The 13478-nt window shown below is 33.9% G+C and overlaps 1 protein-coding gene, 1 long non-coding RNA gene and 1 pseudogene across 2 annotated transcripts; 2 read left to right on the top strand and 1 right to left on the bottom strand.

The window, feature by feature from the left end:
* Positions 1–497: 497 nt before the first annotated feature.
* On the bottom strand, positions 498–3215 carry LOC132269536 (uncharacterized). The gene is made up of 2 exons (XR_009469523.1): positions 2940–3215; positions 498–2867 (listed from the first exon to the last, which is right to left on the bottom strand). It is a non-coding gene; the product is annotated as an uncharacterized LOC132269536 (long non-coding RNA).
* A 1694-nt stretch (positions 3216–4909) lies between these two features.
* LOC132269534 (pentatricopeptide repeat-containing protein At2g27800, mitochondrial-like) lies at positions 4910–8023 on the top strand (annotated as a pseudogene).
* A 2094-nt stretch (positions 8024–10117) lies between these two features.
* On the top strand, positions 10118–10987 carry LOC132269755 (uncharacterized). Its single transcript, XM_059771005.1, has one exon. It carries the CDS (start codon positions 10118–10120, stop codon positions 10985–10987), a length of 870 nt encoding a protein of 289 aa, XP_059626988.1.
* The last annotated feature ends 2491 nt before the right edge of the window (positions 10988–13478 follow it).

Below are 13478 nucleotides of genomic sequence, written 5' to 3'. Positions count from 1 at the left end.
CCCACTATGGCCAAATGAAAGGATGTAGGTTCCGTTTGATTGAACGTAAAATATTTTTTAAAAAATATTTTTTTTTTAATTTTTTGGTGTTTGGTTGTCATAAAATATTTACGAAGAAAAAAAATATTAAAATTTAATAAAAATAATTTATCCATCAATTTTCGGCAAGTTATTTTATATGTCTCATCCGATGGACTCGACCTCAATCTTGATATAGACCTTTGTCAAACACCGACAAAGTAAAAATAAAAAATATATATATTAAAAAAAAAAAATTATGTCGAAACAAACAGACCGTACACTTCGGAAACTTACACAAATATTAAAAAGCAATAAAATACTTGATATTGGTCATATAACACTCAATAGGTATTTCTTTTTAGGATTAATTATAATGACACCCTGAGGTTTGCAGTATTGACAGATATATATAAGTTGACCACTTTTTGAACACTTACACCCCCTGTCAGAAATTTAAGCCAAACAAGCCCTTAAAATTTGTGAAAAGACAAGATTGTCCTTCAATAATATATCAATTATAAATCTAAATTATTAAAAAAATTATACGAAATAATTACCCTTTTAAAATACGGAGTAATAGGTTTCTCTCTTTACCCTTTGCTCCAAAAAAAACCCAAATTTTTTTTGCTTTTACCAATCTTCTTCTGCGTAGTCCAAGCAATCTTGTCTATACACAAACCAATCCATCTTCGTCAAGCTCTTCACCAATCCTCCTGAATTGGTACACAATCGAATCCCGATGAATTGATCAGACTGGTTGGTGTTGCATTTGGGGAACTAAAACCTTAATTCGGTTAGGGCTTCTGCAAATTCGTAATCGATGATGGTGGTGGGTGTGGTGGTACTGTGAACGTAAAGTTTGAGTCTTCGAAGTGGTGGTGGGGTTGGGTGTGGTGGGGTTGTGGAGTGGGGATGGTGGTGGTGGTGGTGGCGAGGTTGTAAAGTGGTGGTGGCAGGTGTGGCAGGGTTGTGGAGTGGTGGCGGGGCTGCGATGTGGTGGTGGCGGGGTTGTGATGAGGTGGCGGCGGCGGGTGTGGCAGGGCTGTGGAGTGGTGGCGGGGCTGTGAAATGGTGGTGGCGGGGATGTGAGGTGGCGGTGGTGGGGCTGTGATGTGGTGGTTGTGGTTGTGGCGACGCTGTGAAGATGAGAGGGTAGAGAGAGAGGAATTGGTGGAGGTGGTGGTATGGTGATGGTGGCTATGGTGGTATGGTGATGGTAGCTATGGGGGTGTGCCGCCAGTAGAGGGGCAACCAGCCAACCACCCGCTGCTTCTCTCATTAATATATATCTATATATATAAAGAGGAGATAATATATATATACACACATATATGTATACGGTTGTAGTGATGTGACAAGTTTGGTTAATTAAAATTAGTTAGAATGTTAACTTTGTAATTTCAAATCTTAATGATTTAATTGACAAGTTAAAGGGTAAATTAGTCATTTTATTATGTGTTGGGGGGGTACAGATGGTGTTAGGGGGTATTTTCTTAACTTTATCAAATTTCAAGAAGTTTTATTATTAAAAAAAAGGACTAACTTATATACGTATGTTAATATGACAAACTTTAAGCAGTGTCGTTTTAATTAATCTTTCTTTTAAATATATTAATATATTGTTATGAATTATTTTTTTCAATTAAATAGTCGTATCAATGTCTTATAATTATCTTTCACCTTGATATTGCCTTTTGATTTTTTTTATAATTATCTTTTATCTTGATATTGCCTTTTGATTTTTTTTATAATTATCTTTTATCTTGATATTGCCTTTTGATTTTTGTGAGGGACCTGTCATGATTTTTGAAGTGAATCGTTTATTTTATTAATGAGAGGTTCCAAGGCCGAACCTATTTCTTTTAATCATTGACCACTGTGGTTCGTGAAAAAAAACTAATAAATAAATAAGTGTGGAGAGCAATATTGACATTCTCTTACCTTTATGAGGACACAATCCATTTATTTATTTATTTATTTTTTTCGAGATAATTTAGTTAGATAGAAAAGGAAAAATTTTAAAAAATTAGAATTCTTGTACCACTTTATTTTTTTCAAAATGTTTCCTTCACAAAACACGGGAAAATTTTCTCGTGAAAGCATGTTTTTTTATTTAGTATTTCTATTTTGCCCAACAACTTCATTAATATTATTTTATTCAACAACTTCATTTTATATTTGGAAACAATAATAATTTTTTACTAGGTTTCAAAAAATTGGAGTCCACTAACAATTTTATCATTGATAAATTTTTAATTAACTTGACTTTCATTCTTAGTTGTTTTTCAACATATATGAGTAATGGTAATTCAAAAGGTCCAAATTAATTGAAAATTTTATTATTTTTTAATATATTTTATTACTAATTCTTTATTATTTTATAAAATAAGGGTAATTTAAGTATTCAAAGATATTTTCCTACCATTTTATTGAATAAATTTTCATCCTAACCAAATACATACTAGAAAATTACTTTTTTTTTTTCTTTCACTTCACTTTTTTTTTTTTTATTTCTTTTCCTTTCTTGCTATTTCCATCTAACTAAATGGAGCCGATTATTCAATTCAAAGTAGACAATTAAGATTTATTCCCCTTCCCTTTGAAGTTTGGTCTTCCACCTTGAAGATAAAATCTTCCTCACTTTCATTTTTAGAAGCTTCTTGTAACTATTTGATTATACAGACAAACTTAAGAGGTGAAAGGCTAAAACTAAGAACATGGAAAGGAAATGGACTTAAACTAAAGGGACAGAAACGTAAACTGAAATAAAGAAAAATAAGAGGGTTTTGAGTGTGGTCAAATCAAATGCCCAATTTGAGTGCAAACAACTCTATTTCCGATCTCACCTGCAAGAAAATTGTACAAATTATAATAAAAAAGAAAACAAAGTATCATTGAAGGGAAGCAAAACAACCAACCTTTTAGATAACTTTCGGGTTTCATAATTTATTTTGTACGAAATGAAACTGGCATACGACATTTGTAAAGGTTTCCTATGCGGGAGAAATGACATCGACATCAACAGCCAGGTCTCTGAGATTGACGTGAACGCCGATGTCATCCCTCCTGCGTAGCCAACCTTGCCAATGTTTACTTCTTCTTCTTCTTCTTCTTCTTCCATAGATATAGCAATATATGCACTCTTCCTTATATAATGCAAGTGGAATATTTATGATTGGGGTGTGGTGTTCTGATGAGCCCTTCTTAAAAAACCATTAAACAATTGATTGAATTTATAGGTAAAATATGTGGTGGGGATTTCATCCCTCTTGGATGGATCAGACCCATTCCACATTTATTGATGTCACTGCCCTTACGTCACCTAATATACTCTATTATTGTTCATACTATTCATCGACCAACTTACCGCACTGATAAGATATTTGGAGGACCAGTTCGACTGCTTAGATTTTAAATTAAAAATATTTAATTAAAATTTAGACTAAATTTTCTTCAACAATCTCAAATTCAAAGTAGTACTTCTAAACTCAATATGAATTCAAATACGAGGATATTTACTTTTTTAAAGACTCTAAAATGTTCACTTTATATCTAACTCTTCCGGAAAGGGAGGTGAAGATTTTGAATCACTGACATTTGTCGGTGGGTGCATCGTATTTACTTAATTAAAAAAATTATAAATTACACTGACCTTTTTTAAATTTTGGATAAATTATGTATTTATAAATTGTTGAGTGTTTATTATTTTGACATATCTTAAATCTAATTTGTCGATGATGGTTGGAGGGTGACTTTGAATATGAAAAGTCAATAATGTCTTTATTTTATAATATATTATATATTACAAATATTTGTTGATATGAAAGTTCATGTAACTCGTGTGTAATTTGTTCAAATTTTAAGACAGATTAATGTAATTTACCCTATCATCTTTTAATACAAGGATATGACAAATTTATCATTTTATAAAATTTGGTCTAAGTGTCTTTGAGCGTTACAACTTAAAGAAGGTTAAAGTAATAATCGTTAAACGATCTCTCATGTGTAATTTGCTCAAATCTTACAAGAGGTTACATATATAATTTCCCCACCCAACAACTTTATTAATATTATAATATTCAATAACTTCATTTAGAAATAATAATAATTTTTTATTAAGTTTCAAATAAAGCATTTTTTCTCCATCATGTTCATGGTCCCACGCACTTTGTTTCTTTGCCCAATGTGTCATTTGCGTGACAGATGTTGAGGGTCTATTTCAATATTTTATATGTAGCCACATGGTTTTATTTGAGCTAATAGTTTTTTGATTTCATCATTTCTATACAGACGTAGTACAGTGATTGAAGTGGCGGTGCAGTCATGTGAAACATAAAGATGCAGCTACGCCACAAATCCTCTACAACTATGTGAGGCCGTCGGCGCGTCGTCTTGTCACTCTCATCGATTTAATTTTATTGCTGAGTATTATTTTTTTAATTTTACTATTGAAAGTACCGAATAATCAAAATTTTAAATTTATTCTTGTAAGTTATATTCTTGTTATATTATTAAACACACTAAATTAAATAAATATTAATTTTATCTATAATTAAGTAATGAATTGGAATATTAAATTAATAACTAATAAGTTTGGATTAGCTGAGTAAAATCGCATTAGACATACTTCAATACAAATATTTTGAATAGGGTGGATTAAAATTTTTCTTCGTATAACCAACCCAAATAACAAGAAGAGTTTCATTAGCCCATCTTAAAAAGAGATATATTTGTGGCCCATATGATAAATAGGTCTGGGCTTAGCTGGGCCGATACTACATGACCCATCCTAGAAATAAGTTTGGGCTTAACAGCCAGAGAAACCACTTAGTGCAACGCCTTATTGGGCCCAGTACCACTTTGGAGATGTCGGAGAGGAAAACAATTCTTTCGCCGGTCGTCTCCTTGGCTCCACTTTATCTGCCTTCCTCTCTCCCCGTTCAGCTTCTCTTTTGATTTTCTAGAGAGAGAAACTAGAGAGAGAGAGAGAAAGAAAGCGAAGGTGGGGGTCTTGGCTTCAGAGATCTACAGGGCTTAACCCCTAACGGTACAAACTCTCTTTCTTCCTTCTGCCCTAGATACTGCAAAAGCAACTATTTAGATTGTCGTTCGTTTCTTTTCTATTGGAATCCACAACGCCTTAAAAGAAAAAAAGTTTGATATTCGAACGCGAACTTTTGATTGGAAGTGTCCTGTTTTAGTTCGATAGTCTCTTTCTTCTCTTCCAATTAGGTTTTAATCGAATATGCATATACGTGTATACTATATATATTGATGAATGTGTATAAACTGCTTCAGAAATTCAGTTTATCGATTCCTAACTTCAGATGAAATTCAGTTTATCGATTCCTTACTTCAGATTCATAAAATCTTATGAATCCGCTGGTGTAAAATGGGTTGTTTTATTTTTGATTAACTTGATATTCCTTGGATGTATTTGATTGAAATTGGGGTTTGATGAGTATGCTGTTAGTGCGTAGAGATCGTTCGCAGTTCAATAGAAGCTCTATAAATCAACTTTTCTGTATAAGGCCATCTCACATTTATCTTCCTGACTCGAAAACAGTCAGTAACTGTTCACATTTCACCTCTCTGCCTGCTTTCTCAAATTTTTCTTGTCATTCTGATCTCATAAGCAATACATTGAATTCCATACATCTTTTAACTCGGCCCCGAATCGCCACAAGTGCCACCAAAACGTTTTCAAATGCATTTCTATGCAGATACATGCTTGTTTCGTTCTATTCTTGGAACCCAAATAGACCCCCACCAAGATCCTTGGGAAGGACTTTCCGGAGAAGATCAAAAGCTGCCGCCAAAAGCAACTGGTACAAACTCTCTAGAACAACTAGCGGTACAAACTCTCTTTCAGAGATCTACAGGGCTTAACCCCTAACGGTACAAACTCCCTTTCTTCCTTCTGCCCTAGATACTGCAAAAGCAACTGTTTAGATTGCCGTTCGTTTATTTTCTATTGTAATCCACAACGGCTTAAAAAAAATGGTTTGATCTTCGAACGCGAACTTTTGATTGGAAGTGTCCTGTTTTAGTTCGATAGTCTCTTTCTTCTCTTCCAATTAGGTTTTAATCGAATATACATATACGTATATACTATATATATTGATGAATGTGTATAAACTGCTTCAGAAATTCAGTTTATCGATTCCTAACTTCAGATTCATAAAATCTTATGAATCGCTGGTTTGTTTTATTTTTGATTAACTTGATATTACTTCAATGTATTTTATTTCAATTGGGGGTTGATGAGTATGCTTTTAGTGCTTAGAGATCCTTCACAGTTCAATAGAAGCTCTATAAATCAACTTTTCTGTATAAAGCCATCTCACATTTATCTTCCTTACTCGAAAACAGTCACTAATTGTTCACATTTCACCTCTCTGTCTGCTTTCTCAAATTTTTCTAGTCATTCTCATCTCATAAGCAATACATTGAATTCCATACATCTTTTAACTCGGACCCGAATCGCCACAAGTGCCACCAAAACGTTTTCAAATGCATTTCTATGCAGATACATGCTTGTTTCGTTCTATTCTTGGAACCCAATTAGACCCCCACCAAGATCCTTGGGAAGAACTTTCCGGAGAAGATCAAAAGCTGCTGCCAAACCTTCTCTCGACGAAGCTCAATTTCAGCGCGCTCTATCCCAATTCCCACCAAGATTTACTCCCGAAGAACTATGCAATGTCATAACTCTTGAAGAAGATCCTCTAGTGTGTTTGGAGCTATTTAATTGGGCGTCACAACAGCCCAGGTTCAAGCATGATGTCTCCACGTATCACATCACTATAAAAAACCTTGGGGCTGCAAAATTGTATGAGGAAATGGATGGTGTTGTTAACCAAGTACTTGCTGTTCCTTTTATTGGTTCAGAGGCTCTATTCAACACCATGATCTACTTCTTTACATAAGCTCGAAAACTGACAAGAGCAGTCAATATTTATAAACACGTGAGGAATAGCAAGAAATTGGACGGTAGGCCTTCAATTAGGACACGTAATATTCTATTTGCTGCCCTTCTAACTAGGGGAAGCAATTCCTATGTAGACTACATGTATATGGAGACTATTAGATGTCTCTTCAAGCAAATGGTGAATGATGGGATCGACTCAGATATTTTTTCATTGAATTCTATGATAAAAGGGTATGTCCTGTCAATGATGCCCTCAGAATATTCCATCAGATGGATGTCGTCTATAACTGTCAGCCTAATTCATTTTCCTATGATTATTTGATCCATCGATTATGTGTTCAAGGCCGAACAAACAATGCTAGAGAATTGTGTGATGAAATGTAAAACATACAACTCCCTTGTGATCGAGTGCTTTTGCTCTTGGTGGAGAGATTGATGAGGCAGTCAGTTTTCTGTGGGAGATGTCTGAAAAGCACCAGTCTGCCGATTTCATTACATACAGACAGTCCTTGATGAAATCTGTCGGAGACGCAGGGTTGAAGATGCCAGGAGCTTGTTGAAGGAGTTGCAAGATGACTTTGTGGATGGACATACTTATAGGAAGCTCCTCTACGAACTTGAAGACAAATTGGGAACTTCAAATGACAGAAATTGTTTCAGGTAAAACCGTAAAAGTCACTGGAAGTTCTTTTGATTGCAAATGTGCGGCATATGATTCATGTTTTATGGATACGGAGGTGCTTGTACATTCTTTAATATTGTTTTTGAGTGCTATGCCTGGATCCAGGTTGGTGAGTGAGGTGATATTGTATTTAGTTGGCACGTATTCCGTGGAATGTCAATAACACACATGCCTTGATGTTGGAACTTAGCTTCTTTGTTTTTGAATTGTTTTCATTCTCCTATAAGTAATAGTCTCACGGAAAATCTTATGTGAGCAAATAGAATCTGATATTATAGTAATATATGATATTACTATCCAGTTTATCCTCATTATGGTTATGTTTGTGTTCCTTAGATCTTGAACACTTTCATGTATGTTTATAATGTCGTTTTGTGTTTGTTTTATATAGGACAAAGAGTGTTAGGGTGTGTTAATTGAGTGTCTGAGATGTATCGGAAAACACAGAATAAATTGATAACCTGCTCTACTCCAATTATTTAGCTAGATGTTTTAATTATATTATAAGGACGTATTAATTTACTGTCCTACATTCTACTATCTAAAAACTCTATGCATCTATCAGTGTAGTATTAAATAGCACAAAAATGGTCACCTGTTCAAAAGACATCTCTCTGCCCTTGTTAGAAGGAATGGGGTGGAAAGAATGTTCACCAGATAAGGACAATTTAACAATTGAAATATTTAAAGTACACTTCATAAAATAAATAAATAAATAATAATAATAAATAAATAATAATGTTTTTGCCCACACGGGGCTGAGTGTTTGAAGATCAATGAACCGGAGGTTGTAGCTTCTATTGGGTCTTGTTTGTATGAAGCGCCGCCGGAGTTAGTTTGGTTTATATATTGACATTTTATAATTTTCCTTATAAGTGTAGAGAAAAAGCAAAATTAATCACTGCGCTTAAGCATAACAAGGAAAAAAAATATTTTGAAAAAAAAATATTTATAATAGCATTCCCTAAAACAAGGGAATTTAACTGCAAAAAGTAAAAGCAGGGAAGGTTTTTCTTATTATTATTATTATTTTTTGAATAAAGCAGGGAAGGTTTGATTTGGTTATTAATGAAATTTAAAGAGAGACTAATTTCCTTGATTAATTTTTACTGATACAATTAAAGAAAACTTTCAACTGAGTCTGATCAAAGGAAATAGGATATTGTGATCCTAGTATTAATTTCTACTACTTTTTACTGAATCATTGAGCATAAGAAAATCAGAACTACACTACACTAAATCCAAATATAAAGCTAATTGGGTGTTGTTAGGTACTTAAAATTTTGAAATTTAATTGCAAATAGTTTAAGCATGAAGCAATTGATTTGGTTATTACAGAAATTAAGGTACTGAAATGCTGGTCATAGAGAATAAATTGATCAGGAAAGTGGTGTTGATTGGTCAGTGTTTTGGTTTTTGAAGATGCATAGTGGAAATGTAACATTTTTATATAAAATTAACTATGGTGTAGGGCTGGGGCTAAGAGAAGCTAATAAGACCAAAGCTATAAATCCAAGGCCTCTACTTCAAAATGTCCTAATTGGCACCTTGAAATAGGGATTATTAAAGTTTAGTTTAAAATTTATACTAACACTTGCTCCATTAATGAAATTAGAGCCTTAAAATTGGAATTCGAGAAAATCAACTCCAACCAAAATTTTCACCAATTAATCCAATTTTAAGACTCCCATTTTATGTACCCAACACAACCTAAAATATTTTTCAATCCTTTATGTACCCAACACAACCTAAAATATTTTTCAATCCTAAATCCAAGGCACCAATTTTGTGCCACCAAACATACACCATTAAACCACAACAAAGAGCCCAATAAATATAGAATTCAAATCCCAGATCAAAATCATTTTACCTAGATCAACAAACAATTGAATACAAACAAAACTAAGCCATGCATAAAATTCATCAAACCATATAAGTTCTCTATTTAGTATTTACAACCAAAGCTCCATAAACTGTGTTTCCATAAAATTCTATCAAGTATTAAACCATATCCATTTTAAAATATAAAAGGAAAACATAGGAAAAGTGCTGGTAACTCAACAGCTCTGTAACACTCCGTGTTGCAGTTTTCAGCCCTCCTAATCTACTATATATATATATATATATATATGTTGAAAAAATAAACCAAATACATGAACTAACTCAAATGTTGAATACATGAACCAACTCATGTGTGGAATACATGCACTATCTCATTGGGAGATGAAACAATTGTGTTAAACTTAGTGCTTTATTTATTGTCTTGTAATTTGTGTCTTTCTAGAGTCATGTATTGGTACCTATAAATACATGTTCTTAAGTTCTTTTGTAAGCAAGAAGTAAGAAAGAAATATATATATCAATATTTGAGAGTTTTATAAAGTTGTGTATGTTCTCCTTTTTCATATTGAGTGCCCTCCTACGAATTGGTATAAGAGCCAATTTTAAAGAAGAAGGTAGCAAAAAAATTTCAGAATTATCTCATGGCAAATACAAGCAATTGGGCTTCCCTTATTTCTCGCTTCAACGGAGACAATTATGATTATTGGAGCAACAATGTAAAGGTGCTGCTCAATTCAATGAAGTTATGGAATGTTGTTGAAGAGGGTTTTGATGAACCCGAGAATGAAGATGATTTAACTCAAGCACAAAAGAATGTTTTGAATGAGAAGCGAGAAAAGGATAGCAAGGCATTTTTCACAATCTACCAAACAATTGAAATGCCGATCTACGAAAGAATTGCAAAAGCCACCAAATCCAAGCAAGCTTGGGAGATTATACAAGCGGCATACAAAGGTGAGGAAAAAGTGAAAAAGGTACGTCTTCAAACCTTAAGATCGGAATTTGAGAAGTTAGAAATGAAGGAGAATTCATCTATTTCCGAGTATTTTACAAATGTTACATCCATAATAAATCAAATGGCTTCTAATGGAGAAATTTTAGAAAATGAAAGAGTGGTTGAAAAAATTCTTCGCAGCTTGCCTAAAAAATTTGATTATGTTGTAGTTGCCATTGAAGAATCTAGAGATCTCTCTTCTCTTTCTCTAGATAATTTATTGGGAACTTTGAAGGCTCATGAAATTCGGATCAATCAAAGAAATCCTCCTCCTCCTCCTCTTGACCAAGCTCTTAAATCTCAAGTTTCAATTATGGGAGGCCGTGGTTACAACCATGGTCGGGGTCGTGGAAGGAGTGGAAATTTTCAAGGAAGAGGTTCTAATTTCCGTGGAAGAGGAAGAGCTCTTTCAAAAAATGAAAATTTTTCAAAAGAAGATGAGAAAAATCTAACACACAAATTTTTCACAAAGAGGAAGAGGCCGTGGTTTTTACCAAAGAAGAAAAGGCTATGTTGAATGTTTTCATTGCCATAAACTTGGTCACAAAATTAGTGAATGTTGGTACAAACAAGCTGAAAAAATGAGACTGGTTTTATGCATGAAAACAAGTCTGATTTCCATGAAAATGGCTCTCATGAAACTTTGTTGATTGCATGTCATAGTGATAATACTGATGATGTATGGTACTTGGATAGTGGTGCTAGCAAGCACATGACCGGCAATAAAAATCTGTTTTCAAATTTGGTTGAAGTGGATCATGGCCAAGTAACTATTGGAGATGCCAGAGCTTACAAAATTCAAGGCATTGGAGAAGTTTCATTCAAAACAAATTCCGGCAAAATTGAGAAAATGTTGGAAGTTTATTATGTGCTCGGCTTGAAAGGTAATTTACTTAGCATCGGTCATCTTTTGCGGAAAGGATATGATATTCATTTTCATGATAATGCATGCATCATGACAAAAAACAATCAGCTTGTTGCTAAAATTGGGATGGCGGCTAACAATCTTTTTCCTCTCAAGCTCTAAATTGCTAATATTTCTTGTTTCACTAGTGTTGACAAAGGAGACTCCAAGTTGTGGCATGACAGGTTTGGACACTTAAAATTTGGAAGTTTGAAATTGTTGGCATCAAAAAAATTGGTGGAAGGGCTGCCTTAAATTGAAAGTATAGATGGAATTTGTGAAGAATGCATGCTTGGAAAACAACATAGAGATCCATTTCCTTCACAATCCTTGTGGCTAGCTAAGCATCCATTGGAGCTTGTTCATACGGATTTGTGTGGTCCATTGCCGATTCCATCTCTTGGAGGTAATAGATATTTTCTCCTATTTATTGATGACTTCACTAGAAAAAATTGGGTATATCTTCTCAAAGAAAAATTTTAATCATTTCAAGCTTTCAAAGATTTCAAGGCCCAAGTTGAATTTTTTTTCTAGTTTTCCAATTAAAACATTAAGAAGTGATCAAGGGCGTGAATATCTTTCCAATGAATTTGAGAGATTGTGTAGAGATATTGGCATACGGCATGAGTTAATAGTTAGACGCACACCACAACAAAATGGTGTGAGTGAAATGAAAAATAGAACGGTCATGGAAATCGCAAGATGCATGCTTAAAAAGAAAAAATTGCCATCAGAATTTTGGGCTGAAGTAGTCTCTTGTGCTGTTTATTTGATCAATAGATCTCCCACAAAAATTTTGAAGAATCGTACACCTCATGAAACATGGTATGGAAGAAAGCCTAGTGTTCAACACTTGAAGATTTTTGGAAGTGTTGCTTATGCACATATTCCGGATGTGATGAGAAATAAGCTTGATAATAAGGCCGAAAAATGCATTTTTATTGGGTATAGTGAAAGGTCCAAAGCCTATAAGCTATACAATCCGGAAACAAAGAAAATTGTGATTAGCAGAGATGTAAAATTTAATGAAAATGCTTCTTTTCTTGATTTAAAAACAGGTGGTTCTTCGAATGCAACAATTTTTGATGATTTTCAAGGTGTGAAAATTAATGGTGATTTGTCTTCAACATGTCCCTCATCAAGTGAAGGATCCTCTCAAGGCCCTCCTACAAATTCTCATGGGAGGAAGACAAGAAGCTTGCAAGAACTTTTTGAATCTACCAATGAAGTGAATCAAGACAACCCTGTCTTTTTTGCTTTCTTTGCAGGGGAAGATCCAATCTCTTATGAAGAAGCATGTAAAGAAGAAAAGTGGAAGAAAGTAATGAATGAAGAAATTAATGCCATTGAAAAAAATGGTACATGGGAGTTGGCTAATCTACCACCAAACAAAAATTCCATTGGTGTGAAATGGGTTTTCAAGACAAAGGTGAATCCTAATGGCTCTATCAACAAGTACAAAGCACTGCTTGTTGCAAAAGGTTACAAACAAAAAGAAAGGGAGGATTATAATGAGGTATTTGCTCCAGTCTCTCGACTTGATACCATTCGTTTGATAATTTCTCTTACTGCCCAAAATGATTGGAAGTTGTTCCAAATGGATATTAAATCCGCTTTTTTGAATGGGATCTTTGAAGAAGAAATTTATGTTGAACAACCTCTTGGGTTTGTGAAAAATGGGGAAGAACACAAGGTGTATAAGCTTAACAAATCTTTATATGGCTTAAAGCAATCCCCACGAGCTTGGTATAGCCACATTAATTCATATTTTGAGAGAAATGGTTTTCAAAAGTGTCCTTATGAACACACACTCTACATCAAAAATGATTTGGAAGGAGGCTTCATGATTGTGAGTCTTTATGTTGATAACTTGATTTTTACCGGCAATAATCTGAAGTTGTTGAATAATTTTAATGTCTCAATGATGAAAGAATTTGAAATGACATACTTGGGTGAGTTACATCATTTTTTGGGCATTGAAGTTCATCAATCTAAAGAGGGAATTTTTATTTCTCAAAAAAGTTATGCTAGAAATATTCTGGAAAAATTCAAGATGGAGCAAGCCAATCCCGTTTCAACACAATGCATCACCGGAATAAAATTA

This window comes from Cornus florida, unplaced genomic scaffold (assembly GCF_030987335.1).
Source record: "Cornus florida cultivar Cherokee Brave unplaced genomic scaffold, ASM3098733v1 CherokeeBrave_3.0.0_Hap2_Chr08, whole genome shotgun sequence".
In the NCBI taxonomy this organism is placed as follows: domain Eukaryota; kingdom Viridiplantae; phylum Streptophyta; class Magnoliopsida; order Cornales; family Cornaceae; genus Cornus; species Cornus florida.
This window is presented reverse-complemented; position numbering and strand designations above follow the sequence as displayed.